General features: G+C 41.7%; 3 protein-coding genes across 3 annotated transcripts; all 3 read right to left on the bottom strand.

Moving 5' to 3' along the window:
- Positions 1 to 652: 652 nt before the first annotated feature.
- On the bottom strand, positions 653 to 5,111 carry LOC143483275 (uncharacterized). Its single transcript, XM_076982094.1, has 6 exons — positions 4,925 to 5,111; positions 4,525 to 4,611; positions 4,388 to 4,429; positions 4,204 to 4,278; positions 1,844 to 1,889; positions 653 to 1,246 (listed from the first exon to the last, which is right to left on the bottom strand). The coding sequence occupies exons 1-6, from the start codon at positions 5,028 to 5,030 to the stop codon at positions 1,213 to 1,215; spliced, it is 390 nt and encodes a 129-aa protein (XP_076838209.1). The 5' UTR covers positions 5,031 to 5,111; the 3' UTR covers positions 653 to 1,212.
- A 3,265-nt stretch (positions 5,112 to 8,376) lies between these two features.
- Positions 8,377 to 14,865, bottom strand: LOC143483344 (polymeric immunoglobulin receptor-like). The gene is made up of 7 exons (XM_076982187.1): positions 14,556 to 14,865; positions 10,463 to 14,439; positions 10,276 to 10,373; positions 9,749 to 9,804; positions 9,568 to 9,639; positions 9,191 to 9,281; positions 8,377 to 8,831 (listed from the first exon to the last, which is right to left on the bottom strand). Exons 1-2 carry the CDS (start codon positions 14,863 to 14,865, stop codon positions 13,814 to 13,816), a joined length of 936 nt encoding a protein of 311 aa, XP_076838302.1. The 3' UTR covers positions 8,377 to 8,831; positions 9,191 to 9,281; positions 9,568 to 9,639; positions 9,749 to 9,804; positions 10,276 to 10,373; positions 10,463 to 13,813.
- A 779-nt stretch (positions 14,866 to 15,644) lies between these two features.
- Positions 15,645 to 20,709, bottom strand: LOC143483005 (uncharacterized). The gene is made up of 8 exons (XM_076981667.1): positions 20,527 to 20,709; positions 20,129 to 20,203; positions 19,648 to 19,669; positions 19,157 to 19,234; positions 18,973 to 19,070; positions 18,436 to 18,491; positions 18,255 to 18,326; positions 15,645 to 17,973 (listed from the first exon to the last, which is right to left on the bottom strand). The coding sequence occupies exons 1-8, from the start codon at positions 20,621 to 20,623 to the stop codon at positions 17,923 to 17,925; spliced, it is 549 nt and encodes a 182-aa protein (XP_076837782.1). The 5' UTR covers positions 20,624 to 20,709; the 3' UTR covers positions 15,645 to 17,922.
- Positions 20,710 to 21,524: the final 815 nt, after the last annotated feature.

The raw sequence follows: 21,524 nt of genomic DNA, 5'->3' as shown, positions 1-21,524 counted from the left end.
CACACCCCTGATGATACTGACAGTCCTGCTGTCCTGGTACAATTACAGTATGCAGTGATATGATAGAAAATCAAAGTCTTCGTCCTTTTTAAAATGTAAAAACACCCCATTCACCCTAGTAAGTAGAACAGAAAACATTACCATCAGACAAGGGAAGTGAGACCATTAATTAATTTTTCAAAGTCTGTCCAGGGTGTCTAGACCTAGAACAGATTTTCAACTGTGGTGTCTTTGGCCTATGCAGTATTGTATGTAGTTATTTAGGTGATTATAGTGGGTTACCTAAACATGCTTACATGTGGATTACTAAGGGAGAGAAGGCGGCATGGTGACCTGTGGCATGTTAGGGTCAACCATTCCAATTTCCTTCTTTAGGTTGTCATTTTTAGCTTGTGCATTGATTAAAATGAACAGACAAATGTGCTGGATGGTTATAGAGTTACATGGATAGGGTATCTATAGAAGAAGAATGCTTTGAACTGTTTTAGAGAGGAAGATTCATATTGGCCAGAGACCTCCCTCAAGCAAGACCTGGGTGCTTGATTTGATGCTGTTCTTTTTTTGTAATAAACTTTTTATTGATAACTGAGACAGTGTCTGCAAAGAATTTATTCATCCTCACGTCATTGCTAAAGAAGAAAATACACCTCACAACAGTGAAAACAGGAACTTTACTTAATACAACAATAATATACAACTTAATACATGGGGATATAGTTGAGGTATGTACAGCGCAATGTAGTTAGACCAGTGGAAGGTGATTGAAGATGCATTTCTTAGTAGGCCTACACACTTGTCCTACTGGACAAGCACATTGAAGAAGACATCACTAAAAACTGAAAACATTACTGCCCCATAACCCAGAAATGTGAGACGATCATTCTCTGTTGGTTTTAGAATGTTTCATGGTATGTCCAGGGTGTCTAGACCCAGAAATGGGTTACAGGAGTGAAAACAGGAAATTTTTTTTATACAATACAATGCAATGCAATAATGTATAACTTAATACAAGGGGACAGATTTGAGTTATCTACAGGGCAATGCAGTTAGACCAGGAATGAACAGCTGAAGGTGATTGAAGATTCATTTCTTGGTACAAACTTGGTACAAAAATTTCATTACGTTTGAAGAAGTCAACAAAATGAGCCACAATCTCATCACCACAAGATTATCACCAATCTTAGTCCACACGAATCATACATCAGAGGCAGTTCAGTTGTGTGAAATGCAGAACTCCTCAAAATTTCTGAAACATAAAACAAGTCATCGATAAATCACAATAGGCCAAACTGCTGAGATGCCCACAACGCATCACTTCCTGTGAACCTTATCTGTAACGGCGGGTGTAGGAGGCAGGCACCACGACGTTGTATGTGAACAATTAACATTTATTGTGGACTCACACGTGTAAGCTCCGAGCGGAGTGCGAGCATCACAAACACCTCTCATGCTGACACGGAACTTTAGACAAAGACGAGCACAAGACACTGCGCGAACGCACATTAAATAGGTGATTAACACAGACCCTCGTGATCTCGAGACAAGGCACAGGTGTAACAAACGAACACGCTCACAAACAACCCACACCCACGGAAGTACAAACATGGACATAACCGCACGTAGACGACATCATTACATGCCCACAGGGAAGGGACCGGAGCTGTTCCGTAACATTATCTTCAGTCAAAAAACAAATTGGCAGATTTTTTTATTCAGCCCTGTAAAAGTTTAATTACATACAACTCAGCATAGCCTGTAGTAACAAAGTTTTGCTTCATGAGCATCTTCTTCGTTCTCTTCAGCAAGTTCACACATAATAATAATTTGGGTTTGTTGTACTCACGTGGGTTTGTTATTGTCAGACAGTCCAGTGTCTCTCGCGTTACAACCTAAAGAACCATGGGAATATGAATATTATGTTTTGCTTTTAACCCCCTCATGCATGGCTCCACCTCTGTTCTCAGTCTGGTCTCAGTGTTTTTCCGTTATCTCTTTGTTGTCTAACTCCGCCCCTCATTAACATTCCCAAGTGTGTCTTGTTGGTTTTCCTTGGTGTGTCTTGAATTTAAACCCTAGTTTCCATGTAGTCTGAGCTGTTCATTGTCTTGTGTTGCAGCCTTGTTTATGCTTGTAAGTTGTGTAACGCATTAATGGATTTGACCTTAGCCAATCTTTATGACCCAGAGTTTGAATTGCCCTTAGCTAAACTTAGCTTTTCTCTGTGTTTGTGTCCACCTCTTCGCTCCACAGTGCCCCAACTCAGAGCACAGCAGAACCATATCTGTTCTTGTTTCTATCAAGGATGTTTAGTAATCTCAATCGCTACATAAATGTCTCCTATAAGGAGAGCAGACAGGATTCAGTTGTGTGTTCCTCAAGGAACATTTACTTCTTCTCAACTTGCGTTATCACACATATGACCCACAGCTTTCTGATACCAAAACAACAAGAAGAAACAACATAAAGGGTGTGTATTCTGTAGATGAGGAGACATTCCTGACTGCAGCTACACTGTAATGGAACGGTGTGTTTTAATCAGCTTTAAAAGGCCTGGTAATGCAGGGTTGCCAACTTTTCAAGATCACTTGGAGTGAGATTTGAACCTGGAGGGGGTGGTGAACATAAGTTGTTGAGGGGGGTGGGTTGTGGGGGCTGGCATTCGTAAGTTGTTGGGGGTGGGGGGGACGTAAGTTGTTGACGGACAGGGTGTAAATTGGAAACAAATTAAGCATTATATCGCGATCGCTCGATCGCCAGTGGTTGGCGCCAGAGCAAACTAGTAACTCATTGAATCATAGATATGTATCAGAGGTAAATAAACTAGATTTTTTTTCGGCTTGAGAAATCGGATGTGTGGCATGAGAGCGTGTGAAGGCAGTCAAATGCATGTGTCTCACGCTCAATGCGTGAGAGTTGGCCACCCTATAATGTGTGAAATGTTTGTAAAGATTTGAAAACTTCAGCACAGTTCACATGTACAAAAGTAAACGTATTAAACACTACAGTATATTCACATGTATGCAGTACTGTGTAACAGATAGGCTAGATTACATTTGTTATTTTAGCAAAGGTATATGACCAAATAAAGTTTATTTTCCATGTATGCAAATAGAAAATGTGGGAAAAATATACACAATTTACAAACATTTAACTCTTTTTGGAGACTAAAGGTTTCTGAAGTAAACTTTAGCTAGGCTATGTTATACTAGGTTTCTTTCAGTACTTCCCAGAGTTCTTCTTTAGATGTCAAGTGTTTTAGGGCCAGTCACTAAATACTTAAATTCTAAATGTGACGGTTGTGGAGTGGGAATGAAAAAGGAAGTGATCACGCCAAGTCTCAGGGAAAAAAGAAGGTTTAATAATAACGTGCACTAACTAAAGACCCGGGACAAGATCCAAATGAAGGATACAATAACCAGCAGTCAACTGGTACAAAGACAAGACATATGGACAAACAAACGACCATCAGACAACAACAATAACAGGACAACTGCTGCTGTGGACAGGGGCGACCGGCAGGGGGAAGGTGTATTTTCTTCTTTAGCAATGCTGTGATGATGAATGAAGAATTCTCTGCCGACACTGTCTTAGTTGTCAATAATAAATTTATTACAAAATAAGGTGCGTGTCATGTCGCTGTTTGTACGGTTTAGTTACTTTACGTGTTGTGGTTGTTCGTGTCTCTTTCCGTGCTCTCTGTTTCCCTTTTGATTTACAATCCAGCTTCCCTTGTTAATGTGTATGTGTGTGTGTGGTCAACTGTTTCCTCGTGCCTGTTTATCGTGTAGTCCCATGTTATGTGGATTACCCTAGCCCTCCGTTTTCATCCTGTTCTGTTAGCGTTTACCTCGTTGTTTGTGGTGTAAGTAGTTCTCGTCATACTTGGAGTTACTCAGTATTTGTTCGTGTCTTACTCTTTTGCTGTGTCTGCGCTTGTAAACCCCTTAGTCTTGTTTGTTCCCCTCTGCCTGGTTTTCTTCCCCTATTTCGTTGCTAGTCTTGTTTCTTTTAATAAACTAATTTAAAACCTGCATTTGCATCATGCCTGCCTTAGCCCATAATCTAAATGTGATGACAGTTTTGTTTTAAAATAAGTCAGTGTAAAAGTGAACAAGGTTGGTGTAGTAATAGTTATCGAACATAACGGAAAAAAAATCATATTACCTGGCTACATAAATTATAGATCAATAATACTGATGGTACCTTGAGTGATAAGTGGCATCGTCTTTTTGATGCTGGTTTTCTTGTTAAGATTCTCCGATCCCTGCTGTATCCCTGCTGAACACAAACAGCAAATTAGAGTAAAACCCCAAATGTGATACTAAGGTGTGAGAAGCTTCATGAGAAAGTGAAGTTCCCATTGTAATATCAATATGTGTTGGTGTACAGGAGTGGTCTCTCTGATGCTGGTTCTCCCTGTCAGGTGTCTCTGTCAGTATGAGGAAAGAATAAGCAGATTGATGCATGAACTCTCAAATCAACACAGTAACGTCAAACACCATGTGATTATGGTCACAACACTACCTGTTCTGGTACCTGGAGTGGTGTGTGGATTGACATTTCTGATGCTGGATTTCTTATTGTCAGGTGTCATTTTCACAGATGTTATCACTATGAGGAAAGAATGAACAACTAAACCTTTCAGACTCATTCTGGTATCAGTGAGAACATTTTAGTAAGATGAGAACATTTTTCAGTAAGATGAGCTTTGTTTGCTACCTCTGTTCTCCATACTGAGAATGCTGCATTCAGGACACAACAGAGACCAAACATGAAAGACCAAAACTGACTAGGACCAAATCTAGTATCACACCACAGACACAGGATTAGTTATTCTGTCTATACTCAGTGCTGTCATGTTCACAGCCAAATAATTTCACCATTTACATAATTCATTAAGACACAAAGGTACATGCAAACATACCTGTGAGTGCATCAGTGACTGTGAGGTAAACAGGAACCATTACATCTCCAACAGAGCACCAGTACCAGCCAGCATCACTCTTCTTCAGTCCAGTCATATTCACCATGAAGGATCTTATCCCTTCCCTGATCCACACTGCTGAATTCTGGGATTTGTGAGTCCACCCCACTGTGTAGCAGCTCCAGTCTGTAGATCTGCACCACTGCTTCTGTTTATTCTGATATGCAGCACTGTAGAGACACTGGACACTGACGCTGCTCCCCTCCTCTCCACTCACTCTGCTCCCCAACACAGACACCGCAGGAGCTGAACACACACATATAAATACAGCAGTGTAAACATGTCCTCCACCATAAGAAACATCTGATAGAAGCCTTACAAACAGTCAACAATTCTATATTTAATACAGAGAGATTTCTTACCTGCACTAACTGTCAGATACAAATAATCCTTATCATCCGGATTATATTTACCACCAATTTCAGCAGCACACCAGTACCATCCAGAGTGATCAGTGTTCAGTCTGTTCAGTTCCACAGTAAACATATTGTGGGTTGGATGATCAATAACTGATGTGCTTCCATATGTGTTTGTATAAGCTACTATGGTGCAAGAGGACCAATAGTATCATGACACCAGAATTTGTTGTTTGATTTGTAGGATTCATCATAAAAACATGGAATAGTGACAGAATCTCCACTTTTTACAGCAACGTGCTTCAGTGTCCTCATACACTCTGAGTCTGCAGAAACACACACACACACGCACACACACACACACACACACTGCTTTACAAAGGTTACTGTCTGTATCTCAGTACTGAGCAGGTAGGATGTATGTCCAATGTTAAAGTGAAGATCAGTTCAGAGATGTTTGGAGCCACACTGCACTCTGAAATAGGTCAGTTAATAAAGGACCAGTTACACCCATGAAACTGAAGACCACACAGGTGGTTCATAGGAGTGAACCAGCGCTGATCTTACCTGAGAGGCAGAGGAGAAACACAAAGAGAACAACAGAATCCATGAGAGAGTAACAGCACATGTAACACTTGCTGCAGGACACAAATGACAAACACACTTCCTGCGTCAGACACTTGGTCATGTGCTTTTTGTTCATAAAAAACGCGACCATATTACGCCGATTTTAGCCTCACTTCACTGGCTCCCAGTTCATTTTAGGATCGATTTAAAAATTTTGCTATTTTGTTTTAAATGTCTTCACGGCCTCGCCCCTCCTTATTTGTCGGACCTGCTCCACCCATACGCCCCCTCACGCTCTCTCAGGTCAGCCGCTCTGTCACTATTGGCTGTCCCAAAAACAAAGAGGAAGCTGAGAGGTGATCGTGCCTTTTCAGTCGCCGCCCCAAAACTGTGGAACGATCTTCCCCTGTACATCATGCAGGCCGAATCACTCTCGGCTTTTAAATCCTCTCTTAAAACATATTTATTCTCTGCGGCTTTTAACTCAGTCTGAGATGTTGGCTCTTATTTGTTTTATTGTTTTAATAACTGTCCTGTGTGTGTGTCTTTGTGTTGTATGTGTATACACATGACTTGTTTGCTTCTTGTTTTTAAATCTTGTTTTTAGTTGTGTACAGCACTTTGGCCAATAGCATTGATTTAAAGTGCTTTATAAATAAACAAAGTTGAAGTTGAAGTTGTTCACATCATTTTTCTCACATTTTTTGCTCTCTCGTTATCATGTCTGGTCCCGCCTCCACCTGCCAGTCAGGTCATTATTTGTTTTTCTAAGTACCTCATTCCTTTTTTCATGCCTCGGGTTTATCTCCTCACTGTCTTTTATTGATTTCAGGTGTTTCTAGTTTTGTTATTTATTTCCTCGTGTATCCTTCTCTTGCTGATGCTTTGTTCAGGTTAATGTTGGTGACATGAATTTCTTTTCAGCTGTCCTTGTTTATGTATCTCAGTAATTTAAATGTAAAATGTAAAAAATAAATGTAAATGTGCCATATTTTGTCAATTGTGATTTTTCACCGCAATGGAAATTTGTCCTCCGCTTTTTACCCATCTGTGCAGTTAGAACACACACACACACTAGTGATTACTAGGGGGCTGTGGTGCACACGTGCCCAGAGCGGTGGGCAGCCCTAACCCGGCACCCGGGGAGCAGTTGGGGTTAGGTGCCTTGCTCAAGGGCACCTCAGGTCTGGGAATCGAAACCACGACCCTCCAGTCACAAGACCAGTTTCCTACCACCAGGACATGACTGCCCATGGCCCATTAACTGTATCGAGTGTGAGTGAAGCAGGATGCCGAGACGAGAGAGCAGTTCCAATATCGTCGTTTTATTTACAGATAATAGCACGTTTAGCTCCAGCAAACACAACACGCAGACGAATAGACTCAACAAAGACGAGCAACAAGCATCAGCACATCAGCACATATTACATACACTCACATCCGACGAAGACGAATGGAATCATTCGTCCCAAGATCACACTGTGGCAGAAACTGTGGCAATTGCAGCGACCCCATGATCACACACTCCATTTTTGTTATTCTGTCTCTGGTCAGTGCTGTCTCTATGTAACCTTCTTCAACCTCGTGGAGAAGCTGGATGCCTTTTGCAGTGTCTCCCCAAAGCGTCATGCTGCTTTAGTTAGATTGCAGCAGTGACTGAATACACGAGGACACACTGTGGAACTTATGAGGCTGTCAGATACCCACTGGGCTTGCAGAGAACTAGCACTGAAGGCCCTTCAGAGATATATGAAAGCACAACCCTTGATGAGATCTGTGAGAGATCTGCCTAACCTGGCCCTAGGTCGACCTGGGAAAAGCTATTAACTTCTCATTCATCCTCTGCATGGAAATCACCATCCTATCGTTTTAACTCACTGTTGTTGCATCAAACTTAAAATGTTTTAGAAATGTCACATTCCATTATGTAATGCATATGCCCCTGTCACAACATCCTTGACAAAATTCCTGGAGTACAGGTTACACTGCTAACCAGAAATACCAATATTGCTCCAACTACTGAAACCCACACAAACATGACAGCTCCATGCTTTAGATGGAGAAACAGATGATGCATTAGTTAGCAGTTTACTGAACTACAGTACTCAGTAAACCAATGCTTCATGTTGAAGTGATTCTTGTTCCTCTCCTGTATATCTTCTATGCTTCTTTCATTTCTGCTTTTGTCTGAGGCTGTTTTATCACATTTGATATTAAACTGGAGATTTATGTTTAGTTCTGTAATTTTTCTGAATGTCTCTCTGGCTGTTTTCTGTGCCACAATGCCATGTGCACAATGTACTGCTGTGAAAATGTGCACTGAGGTTTTAGTAGTTTCTGAAGATTCAAAAGTTTAATACATATAATCATTTTTATTAACAAAAGCTTTGGACAAAACAAAATCTTCAAACAAATTACAAACATGTTTTATACCTAAAACAAACACAGCAATAATGTTAACAAGTTATATCATTAATTAATAGTAATTCCTAATTCAATTACAACAAAAATGAATAGAGAGAGAAAAACAATGCAGCGTTTAATTAATTAAGAGAGTAAAGGAGGTGTGATTACAGCAGAGGGGAGACACACAGGACTCTCATCAGTGAGGAGGCGTCTCAGACCATCAATGTGAAACACTGAACTCAGGACCCTTTGGGGTTTAAACAGTTTGAAATGAGACACGGGTGTAAATAATAATGAGTGAACTGGTGATTGTGGGCTGGAGTTGGAGGGGGACGTGATTGGTGTATGAGACCTGGCAGGATTCAGGTGACAGTGAGATGTCAACTTAGGCACACTGACTACTACTGCAGGCTTGGAACTGTGTGAGATCCTGAGGGACTTCTTGAGATTTTTTGATGTCATTCCACGGTTGTCAGTCATATTCATCATTAAGCTGATTTTCCAGCAGTAATGCTTTGCTGGAAAGATTCAAATGACAATCTCCTAAGTCAAGTTCACAGGCCAGCTAAAGTCACTGAAGTCAATGAATCCATTGTGCAGTATCACTAAGGCCCCGCCCCCTGTCAGGTCATGTTAAACATTTTGAAAGCAGGGTGGTAAAAGAACTACACCCCATAACTGCCCTGCTCTCTTATATTCATGTCTATATCTTCCTTATAAAGCAGTTTTAGTATTTTGACAACAAATCTGATACCCTACAGATCCCAAAAGTGTTTAAATTAAAATGATGTAATAATTGGAAATGAACTTAAATTACTGGAGAAGTTGTTCAGATGAAGCATAAAATCAAACGATTTTGTTAAATGAAAGTACTTACTGTCCGCTTGGTGAGCAATGATAGGACCAACACACAAATTTTAATGGTTAGCAACAGAACTGTAGATGATGTCATCATGAGCATCTGGAGGCTGTTGGAACGGGGAGAGGTGAAAGATGAAGGTCAGCCAAAGTCTTCATCAGCACAACTGCTGGTTATTAAAAGCTCCACAACATCTCCAAGATACTTAATATGGGTTTATAAGTGAAGCTTTATACGTCATTCTTACAAACAACTAAAGCCAGTTTATACTGTACTGTTAGCTATCACACACAAACAAATAATGATGCATCTCATCAGACCATCTAAACAAGGAGAAAACAACAATGACAACAATATTGATATGTGTTAATGATTACGTTTCAGAATAATCAGACCTTCTCCAAGCTCCTTTGTTTTGACTTCTTTGACTTGAAACCAATTGAACTGTACAGCACCGTATCGTCAGACTGAAAGAGCAGGAGAGCATTTAAAGCATTTTAAGAAGGAATTCAGAACTTCCTGTTTTTCAGGTAATCAGTACAATGACTGGGATCACACATGAAGTTCAGTACTAACCGTGGCGGCTGCAGTGTGTGTATCTGCCTCTGCAGAGCCGGCTGACCTTGGTACTTCTGGATGTGATTGAAGTGATAGTTAGATAATGTCAGTTAGTTAATAGCCAGTTAAACTACACTCCCCAGACACTTTATTAGAAACATTTATTGATAAGTATTTATCAATTTTGGAGTTGGTGTTTGTAAGTGAAACTAGACACTACAGCCCCTCTGTTGCTTAGTTTGACACAAATAATTTGCATTTAAGGTGTTAGTGGTCAGTGTTGACCAAAGGACATTTGCTTTGCTGGATATTTTCAATTACAGTCCAGGCTACTATAGTAGATACACTGACACTTAAGCAACACTCTTACAAATTCGCAACCATCCTGTGAGTGACTCATGATTGACCAGTGCAGTGTTCGTGTTTACAGTGAAGTGATAAGAGTACAATAACTAAAATCAACACTGCCTTTCAGGATTTTTAAAGTATTTTTAATAGCAATAGCTTCAATGTCTTTAGGTCTTACCCAAGTCAGGGACACTTACTAAACTTCCTCTTTGACATACAGATGCTACAAACCAGAACGGTCAGCAGCAGAAGTCCCACCCCCATCAGACTCCAAATGATGGTGATCCTTTCTTCCCTGTAGAGGGGACAATAAATCAATAAATGTATGTTGTTATGTACACTGGAAACATCTGTAGACGTGATCAGCAATGAATCATCAGTTACTTGGTTTCCTGGGTTTGTTCTTTGTTTTCAGTTGTATTCATGTGAGGTCTAGCTGTAGAAGAAATTGTGGCATTTTGTCTAAAAAAAAGGAAAGAAAAGATATGGTGTTGTGGTGTTAACCAGATAGTAGACAAGAAAGTGTGAGGTTGTTAACCATAAAACTAAAATGAACTCTTACAGAACTGACAAAAGATAATCATACAGTAGCCTACTATTTTAGAATGTAGAAATTCATGTAACGTCATATTTACAGAAAAGTATTAAAATTATGGAGTGAGTAACAGAAAGGAAAAACATATTATACAAGGATCAAGAAATGAGTATTTCCATTTGGACACTATAAACTACCACCTTAATAAATGCATCAGGTGCAACGTATAACATAACACCATAGTCAGGCACCATATTCACAATTAACAGATGTCATGTGATGGACCTCAGTTGTTTTCTTAAGTACAATATTGGAAAGTGATGATTAAACTTACATACTGTCCTTACTGCTGGAAACTGCAGTCACAGATGTCGTTAAAGTGGAACAGAATTACCAAATTAATTTTATAATCACCCAAAAGAGCAAAATTCTCATTTAAAAAAATCAACACGTGCTGCTACCAGAAGTGTCTAGTGTGATGGAGCTGTGTCCAAATGCTAAAAATGAGAGAAGGTCAATTTTGACCACCTGATGATTTCTACCACCACTTGTAATACAGTGCTGTTTACATGTCAATAGTTTTAGAGAGACCAGAAATTACTGCAACATGCCAGTATTAGAAAGACCAGTATTTGTGGTTCTTACAGTGCTTACATGTATTTCACAATATAATAACTGCAGTGTCAAAACTCCCCCCCAGTTGAAGGCTTTTGGTACAGTACATGGTATTTTCACATTCAGTGTTTTAGGAAAAACTGGTGAATCAAATGTGATGTGTAAACTAAAAACTGACGATAGCAGAGGAAGCTTTGTGTTGCTTTGTAAAGTGAAAAATGTGAAGACAGTTGTGTTTAGCGGATTTGTAAAAGGTAAGTCTGTGTAATAGTGTATATGGATAGTGTAGTAATAGTTATCCAACCTAACCAACTTAGTTAATGACATCAAACACCTTGTTCCTGTGGGCATAACACTATCTGTTCTGGTACCTGGAGTGGTGTGTTGATTGGTCTCTTTGATGGTGGTTAACTTACTGTCAGGTGTCATTGTCACAGTTGTTGTCACTAAGAAGAAAGAATGAACAACTTAATCTTTCAGACACATTCTGGTATCAGTGAGAACATTTTTCAGCATGATGAGCTGTGGTTGATACCTCTGTTCTCCATACTGAAAATGCTGCATTCAGGACACAACAGAGACCAAATATGAAAGAGTCAAACTGACTCACTTCTACTCTTTTACACTGGGACCAAATCTAGTATTACACCACAGAAACTGGATTAGTTGTTCTGTCTCTAGTCAGTGCTGTCATGTTTTTAATGTTCATCGGCATATATTTTATAATAATAAAAATAATAATTATTATTATTATTTTTTAATTACTTCATTAAAACACAAAGGTACATGCAAACATACCTGTGACGGGCAGGGTGAGCGAAAATAAATGGAAGCGATCACGCCAAGTCTCAGGGAAAAAGGATGGTTTAATAGAAAGTGTGCAAACCAAAACCGGTGCAATAATAGAATAGAATAGAAATGCAAATAATCCAAATTCAAGGATATAATGACCAGCGGTCAACTGGTACAAAGACAAGACATATATAGGCAAACAAACGACCCTCAGGTGAGACGGATCACGGGCTCCGCCCACCTGAGGGACGCACATGACGTCACAACACAACAACAGCCGCTGTGCACGGAGGCGGCCGGTAGGGGGCCGCCTCACCGTGACAGACCCCCCCACCAAGCCACACTCCCCTCCACTGGGTGTGTGGCACACAGCGGCTGCACACAAAACACGAAGGGGCAGGAAGGCAGGGACAGGCAGGAACACACCTCCTGCAGTCCGGGAGCTGGAACATAAAACATAGAACATTAAACAGCTCGCCTCCCCGGGCGGGACCCTGGACCGACCAGGCCGTTAACAACACAAAACCACGCCCCGGTCGGTCACAGGGCCCTCACGCCCTAACCGGCGTTTAGCCAGAGAGCCCCAAGGGTGTGCGGACGAGGAGCTACGACTCCTTTGTCGTCCTTAGTGTGTGTGTGTGGGTGCAGGTTACCTCCCCGAGGCGTGGCTACTTCTCCTCCTGGACCTACCTCCTCCCAGAGTTGACCCCGGCCCTTGGCTAGGGGTCACCCCAGCCTCCTGGGGAGCCAACCCCTCCCGGGGCCCCTCATCGCAAGGTGGACTCCTCCACTCAACCCAGGAGCACCAGAGACCGAGGCCCAGAGCACCCCCGATGCGGGCTAGGGAGCAGCCCCAAGGGCCTCCTGGTCACCCCGGGCAGGAGGGAGGATCTCCCTCCTCAGCAGGAGCTTTTCAGACCGGAGCCCCATGGTCCCCTAACATCCGGGGGCCCCAGCCCTCTAGGGAGGGGCTCTTCATGACCGGGCTCCGGTCACCCCACAACACAAGGGGGCTCCTGCAAGGTGGAGATCCCCACAAGGTCCAGGAACACCGCCAAGGAGAAGCACCTGCACAGAAAACACAATCTCACACACACACACACACACATATACAAACACAAAACACAAACGCGCCTCACAGACGCCCTCCGTGCCGTACCCCGTGGCACGGGACCACAACCGGTCCCCCCCAAACACACATTTAAGGGGAGGAGCATGTGTGGAATTACATTCAACAGTTGACAACACGCTAGGACAAAACATACACGCTAATACTAGACAAGCAAACAAAAACAGCGTACACACAAACAGACGGGACCCACAAATGCGCGCTCTACATACAGACACAGTGACGCGTCGCTCACGTTCGCAGTCGCTCCCCACATGAAACACAAGACAACACGGGGAGCGAGGCGACGGTGAGGAGCGGCACCAGCGTCACACAGAACACGTAACACACAACACAATGAGCGCGCATACTGATCCTCACGTCCGTTCACGCATACACACATTTACAACAACACGAAGAGTTATCGCCAGGAAGACAATCCTGGTCCTCGCCGTGCCACGGACACAACACGAAAACACGGCGGAACTCTTCACACAAACCGACAACAGACACGAAGAGCTTTCCCAGGGCAGACTGCCCTGGTCCTCGCACAAACACACACAAAACACATAAGCACGGCGGAGTACTTCAAACAAAACACCACGCAGACAAACACTTACCACGAGACATGACCACGAACGAAGGAGAAAGAAAAAGAGACTGGCGGCTTCCGAAGGGTGGCTGGTCATTCTGTGACGGGCAGGGTGAGCGAAAATAAATGGAAGCAATCACGCCAAGTCTCAGGGAAAAAGGATGGTTTAATAGAAAGTGTGCAAACCAAAACCCGTGCAATAAATCCAAATTCAAAGATATAATTTGAATTTGAATAATTTGAATAATGTAACTGGTACAAAGACAAGACATATATAGGCAAACAAACGACCCTCAGGTGAGACGGATGACGGGCTCTGCCCACCTGAGGGACGCACATGACGTCACAACACAACAACAACAGCCGCTGTGGACGGAGGCGACCGGTAGGGGGCCGCCTCACCGTGACAATACCTCTGAGTGCATCAGTGACTGTGAGGTGAACAGGAACCTGTACATCTCCAACAGAGCACCAGTACCAGCCAGCATCGCTCTTCTTCAGTCCTGTCATCACTACCGTGAAGGATCTTATTCCTTCCCTAATCCACACTGCTGAATTCTGGGATGTGTGAGTCCTCCCCACTGTGTAGCAGCTCCAGTCTGTAGATCTGCACCACTGCTTCTGTTTATTCTGATATGCAGCACTGTAGAGACACTGGACACTGACGCTGCTCCCCTCCTCTCCACTCACTCTGCTCCCCAACACAGACACCGCAGGAGCTGAACAAACACATATAAATACAGCAGTGTAAACATGTCCTCCATCATAAGAAACATCTGATAGAAGCCTTACAAACAGTCAGCAAGTCTATATCTAATACAGAGGGATTTCTTACCTGCACTAACTGTTAGATACAAATGATCCTTATCATCCGGTTTATATTTACCACCAATTTCAGCAGCACACCAGTACCATCCAGAGTGATCAGTGTTCAGTGTGTTCAGTTCCACAGTAAACATATTGTGGGTTGGATGATCAATAACTGATGTGCTTCCATGTGTGTTTGCATAAGCTACTATGGTGCAAGAGGACCAATAGTATCCATGACACCAGTATTTGTTGTTTGATTTATAGGATTCATCATAAAAACATGGAATAGTGACAGAATTTCCACTTTTTACAGCAACGTGCTTCAGCGTCCTCATGCTCTCTGAGTCTGCAGAGACACACACACACACACACACACACACACACACACACTGCTTTACAAAGATTACTGTCTGTATCTCAGTACTGAGCAGGTAGGATGTATGTCCAATGTTAAAGTGAAGATCAGTTCAGAGATGTTTGGAGCCACACTGCACTCTGAAATAGGTCAGCTAATAAAGGACCAGTTACACCCATGAAACTGAAGACCACACAGGTGGTTCATAGGAGTGAACCAGCGCTGATCTTACCTGAGACGCAGAGGAGAAACACAAAGAGAACGACAGAATCCATGAGAGAGTAACAGCACATGTAACAGTTGCTGCAGGGCACAAATGACAAACACACTTCCTGCATCAGACACTTGGTCTGAGTCATGTGCTTTTTGTTCACATAATTTTTCTTACATTATTTGCTCTCTCGTTATGTCTGGCCCTGCCTGCACCTGCCAGTCAGGTCATTATTTGTTTTTCTATGTACCTTGTTCCTTTTTTCACACCTCTCATTTATCTCCTCACCCTCTTTTATTGATTTCAGCTGTTTCTAGTTTTGTTTGTTTGCTTAGCTTGGTTTTTATTTCCTCGTGTATCCAGTATTCTCTTGCTGATGCTTTGCTTAGGTTAATGTTGGTGATATGAAATTTTATCCAGCTGTCCTCGTTTAATGAATCCTTGTTTATGTATCTCGGTAGTTTAACTGTATCGAGTGTGAGTGAAGCAGGACGCAGAGACATGAGAACAGTTTCAATATCGTTGTTTTATTTACAGATAATAGCACATTTAGCTCCAGCAAACACAACATGCAGACGAATAGACTCAAGAAAGACAAGCGACAAGCACAACATCGACACATATTACATACACATCCGATGAAGATCAATGGAATAATTCGTCCCAAGACCCACACCAAGAGGTGGAGACAGAGCTGGAAATTGTGGCAATCAGAGCGACCCCAGATCACACGTTCCTAGTCAGTACTGTCAAGACCCTCTATAGAAACAGCAATGCACACTGCCTGAATTTGGTCCTGGTGGAAGCCTCATAGCCGAATAAGCACTATGTGGCCTTCTTCAACCTCGTGGAGAAGCTGGATGCCTTTTCAGCATCTCCCCAAAGCGTCATGCTGCTTTAGTTAGATTGCAGCAGTGACTGAATACAGGAGACTGAATACACTGTTGAACTTAAGAGGCTGTCAGATACTCATTGGGCTTTCAGCGAACAAGCACTGAAGGCCCTTCAGAGAAATATGAAAGCTATAACGATGCTTCTTGATGAGATCTGTGAGAGATCTGCCTGACCTGGCCCTAGGTTGACCTCGCCCTGGGTTAAAATGTACAAATGCAATTAACTTCTCATTCATCCTCTGCATGAAAATCACCACCCCAGCATTTGATCTCACTGTTGTTGCATCAAACACTCTGCAGGAACACAGCCTGGACCTCTCCACAGTCTACAAGCTGATTTATGGTTTACATCACACAATACAAGCACTGAGGTTTGAGCACTGAGAAGTTTGCAAAGATAGTTCAAGGTGTGTCAGAGAAGGCAGTGACTCTCAACCTGTATATCTTGTATGCTTCTTTCATTTCTGCTTTTGTCTGAGGCTGTTTTTACCAAATTTGATATTTATACTGAAGGTTTATGTTTAGTTCTTCTGTAATTTTTCTGAATGTCTCTGTGGCTGTTTTCTGTCCCACGATGCCATGTGCACAATCTACTGCTGTGAAAGTGTGCACAAAGGTTATAGTACTTTTATGAAGATTCAGAAGTTTAATACATACTATCATTGTCATGTAGGGCTACGCCCCCTTCTTCTAGCTGTCACTCCGGTTTCCCTGTTCCTCGTGTCTGTGTTGTTCCCTGCTCATTGATCCCGCCTTGTTGTCTGTTTCTATGGTTTCCCCTGTCTGCCACGCCCGTGTCATCATTGTCTTCACCTGTATCTTGTTAGTTCCGTGTATTTATAGTCCCTGTGTTTCCCATGTCGGTATCGTTTGTTTTGTTCTATCAGTCAGTTTTGTGCTTTGTTCATTTGCTCATTCTGTGATTTTGGTGTTCTTTGTTCCCCGTGCGATCTCCGTTTGTTCCTGCCTGGTTTGTGAGTTCTCCTTGTGTTGTGATCATGCCTGTTTACGTGTTTAACCTGGATGGCTCTCCCATTATGACCCCTGCCTGTGACTACGACTCTGATTATGGAATCCCCCTTAATAAATCTCGCACTCCTCAGCATTTGTGTCCGCCTCCAAGCTCCGCAACGCGTCACGCGTTACAATAATTTTTATTAACCAAAGCTTTGGACAAAAAAATTTTTTCAAACAAATTACTAAGAACGTTTAATTAAGGAGGTGTGATTACAGCAGAGGGGAGCATCTCAGACCATTGATGAGAAACACTGAACTCAGGACTCTGTGGGATTTAAAACAGTTTGAAATGAGACACAGGTGTAAATAATAATGAGTGAACTGGTGATTGTGGGCTGGAGTTGGAAGGGGACGTGATTGGTGTGTGAGACCTGGCGGGGTTCAGGTGACAGTGAGATGTCAACTTATGCACACTGACTACTACTGCAGGCTTGGAACTGTGTGAGATGTCTGGAGTCCTGAGGGACTTCTTGAGATTTTTTGTAAGTTGATGTCATTCTACGGTTGTCAGTCATCTTGATCATTAAGTTGATATTCCAACAGTAATGCTTTGCTGGAACAATTCAAATGACGATCTCCTAAATAAAGTTCAACGGCCAACTAGTCACTGAAGTCACTGAATCCATTGTGCAGTATCACTAAGGCCCTGCACTCTGTCAGGTCATGTGATGGGTGTTAAACATTTTGGGAGCAGGTTGGTAAAGGAACTACACCCCATAACTTCCCTGGTCTCTTATATTCTCTTTATAAAGCAGTTTTAGTATTTTGACAACAAATCTGATACCCTACAGATCCCCAAAGTGTTTAAATTAAAATGATGTAATAATTGGAAATTAAATAACATTACTGGAGAAGTTCTTCAGATGAAGGAATTACTGTCCGCTTGGTGAGGAATGATAGGACCAACACACGAGATTTAACGGTTAGCAACAGAACTGTAGATGATGTCATCATGAGCATCTGGAGGCTGTTGGAACAGGGGAGAGATTAAGGATGAAGGTCAGCCAAAGTCTTCATCAGCACATTTAAAGCTCCACAACATCTCCAAGATGCTTAACATGGATTTATCAGTGAAGCTTTATACATCATTCTTACAAACAACGAAAACCAGTTTATACTGTACTGTTAGCTATCACACACAAACAAATAATGATGCATCTCATCAGACCCTCTAAACAAGGAGAAAACAACAACAACAATAATAATATTGATATGTTTATGTTAATGATTGTTTCAGAATAATCAAACCTTCTCCAAGCTCCTTTGTTTTGACTTCTTTGACTTGAAACCAATTGAACTGTACAGCACCGTATCATCAGACTGAAGGAGCAGGAGAGCATTTTAAACATTTTAAGAAGGAATTCAGAACTTGCTGTTTTTCAGCTAATCAGTACAATGACTGGGATCACACATGAAGTTCAGTACTAACCGTGGAGGCTGCAGTGTGTGTGTCTGCCTGTGCAGAGCCGGCTGACCTTGATACTTCTGGATGTGATTGAAGTGATAGTTAGATAATGTCAGTTAGTTAATAGCCAGTTAAACTACACTCCCCAGACACTTTAGAAACATTTATTGATGAGTATTTACTCCAATTTTGGAGTTGGTGTTTTGTAAGTCAAACTAGACACTACAGCTCCTGTTGCTTTGTTTGACACAAATAATTTGCATTTAAGGTGTTAGTGGTCTGTTTTGACCAAAGGACATTTGCTTTGCTGGACATGTTCAATTACAGTCCAGTCTACTATAGTAGAGACATTGGCACTCAAGCAACACTCTTAAAAACTCTCACAACCATCCTATGAATGACCCATGACTGACCAGTGCAGTGTTCGTGTTTACAGTGAAGTGGTAAGAGTACTTAGGTACAATAACTAAATTCAACGCTGCCTTTCAGGATGTTTTAAAGTGTTTTTAATAGCAATAGCTTCAAATATCTTTAGGTCTTACCCATGTCAGGGACACTTACTACACTTCCTCTTTGACATACAGATGCTACAAACCAGAACGGTCAGCAGCAGAAGTCCCACCCCCATCAGACTCCAAACGACTGTGATCCTTTCTTCCCTGTAGAGGCGACAATAAATCAATAAATGTATGTTATGTACACTGGAAAGATCTGTAGAAGTGATCAGCAATGAATCGTCAGTTACTTGTTCTCCTGGGTTTGTTCTTTGTTTTCAGTTGTATTCATGTGAGGTCTAGCTGTAGAAGAAAATGTGACATTTTGTCTAAAAAAAGGAAAGAAAAAATATGGTGTTATGGTGTTAACCAGATAGTAGACAAGAAAGTGTGAGGTTGTTAACGAGAAACCTAAAACAAACTCTTACAGAACTGACAAAAGATACTCACTGATACAGTACTGTTTAAGACTGTAGAAATTCATGTAAAGTCATATTTACAGAAAAGTATTAAAAATATGGAGTGAGTAACAGAAAGGAAAAGCATATTATACAAGGACCAAGAAATAAATATTTACATTTGGACACTATAAACTACCACCTTATTAAACACATCAGATGCAAAGTATAACACAGCAGTTCCACTCTTGAGTCAGGCACCATATTCACAATTAACAGATGCCATGTGATGGACCTCAGTTGTTTTCTTAAGTACAATGTTGGAAAGTGATGATTAAACTTACATGCTGTCCTCACTGCTGGAAACTGCAGTCACATATGTCGTTAAAGTGGAACAGAATTAACAAATTAATTTTGTAATCACACAAAAAGAGCAAAATTCTCATTAAAAAAGTGTCCAGTGTGATGGAGCTGTCTCCAAAATCTAAAAATGAGAGAAGGTCAATTTTGACCACCTGATGATTTCTAACCCCCCCCCAGGTGAAGGCTTTTGGTACAATAATGGGTGTTTTCACATTCAGTGTTTTAGGAACAACTGTAGAATCAAGTGTGACATATAAACTGCAAACTGACGATAGCAGAGAAAGCTTTGTGTTGCTTTGTCAAATGAAAAAAGTGATGACAGTTGTGTTTAGTGGTTCGTAAAATGTAAGTCTATGTAATAGTGTATATGGATAGTGTAGTAATAGTTATCCAACCTAACCAACGTAGTTGATAACATCAAACACCTTGTTCCTGTGGGCATAACACTATCTGTTCTGGTACCTGGAGAGGTGTGTGTATTGGTCTCTCTGGTGCTGGTTTTCTTACTGTCAGGTGTCATTGTCACAACTGTTGTCACTATGAGGAAAGAATGAAAAACTTAATCTTTCAGACACATTGTGGTATCAGTGAGAACATTTTTCAGTAAGATGAACTCTGCTTGCTACCTCTATTTTCCATACTGTTAATGTTGCATTCAGGATACAACAGAGACCAAATATGAAAGAGTCAAACTGACTCACTTCTACTCTTGTACACTGGGACAAAATCTAGTATTACACCACTGTCAAAGGATTAGTTATTCTGTCTCTAGTCAGTGCTGTCATGGTTTAAATATGCACCGACATATAGTTTCACCATTTACTTACTTCATTAAAACACAAATGTAGCTGCAAACATACCTGTGAGTGCATCATTGACTGTGAGGTGAACAGGAACCTGTACATCTTCAACAGAGCACCAGTACCAGCCAGCATCACTCTTCTTCAGTCCAGTCATCTCCACCTTGAAGGATCCTATTCCTTCCCTAATCCACACTGCTGAATTCTGGGATGTGTAAGTCCTCCCCACTGTGTAGCAGCTCCAGTCTGTAGATCTGCACCACTGCTTCTGTTTATTCTGATATGCAGCACTGTAGAGACACTGGACACTGACGCTGCTCCCCTCCTCTCCACTCACTCTGCTCCCCAACACAGACACCGCAGGAGCTGAACAAACACATATAAATACAGCAGTGTAAACATGTCCTCCATCATAAGAAACATCTGATAGAAGCCTTACAAACAGTCAGCAAGTCTATATCTAATACAGAGGGATTTCTTACCTGCACTAACTGTCAGATACAAATAATCCTTATCATATTATTTATATTTACCACCAATTTCAGCAGCACACCAGTACCATCCAGAGTGATCAGTGTTCAGTCTGTTCAGTTCCACAGTAAACATATTGTGGGTTGGATGATCAATAACTGATATGCTTCCATGTGTGTTTGCATAAGCTACTATGGTGCAAGAGGACCAATAGTATCCATGACACCAGAATTTCTTGTTTGATTTATAGGATTCATCATAAAAACATGGAATAGTGACAGAATCTCCACTTTTTACAGCAACGTGCTTCAGTGTCCTCATGCTCTCTGAGTCTGCAGACACACACACACACACACACACACACACACACTGCTTTACAAAGATCACTGTCTGTATCTTCACTGTCCAATGTTAAAGTGAAGATCAGTTCAGAGATGTTTGGTGCCACACTGCACTCTGAAATAGGTCAGCTAATAAAGGACCAGTTACACCCATGAAACTGAAGACCACACAGGTGGTTCATAGGAGTGAACCAGCGCTGATCTTACCTGAGATGCAGAGGAGAAACACAAAGAGAACGACAGAAT

Source organism: Brachyhypopomus gauderio, chromosome 19, assembly GCF_052324685.1.
Source record: "Brachyhypopomus gauderio isolate BG-103 chromosome 19, BGAUD_0.2, whole genome shotgun sequence".
NCBI classification, from domain to species: domain Eukaryota; kingdom Metazoa; phylum Chordata; class Actinopteri; order Gymnotiformes; family Hypopomidae; genus Brachyhypopomus; species Brachyhypopomus gauderio.
The sequence above is the reverse complement of the archived record's forward strand: the minus strand, read 5'-3'. Positions and strand labels throughout refer to the sequence as shown.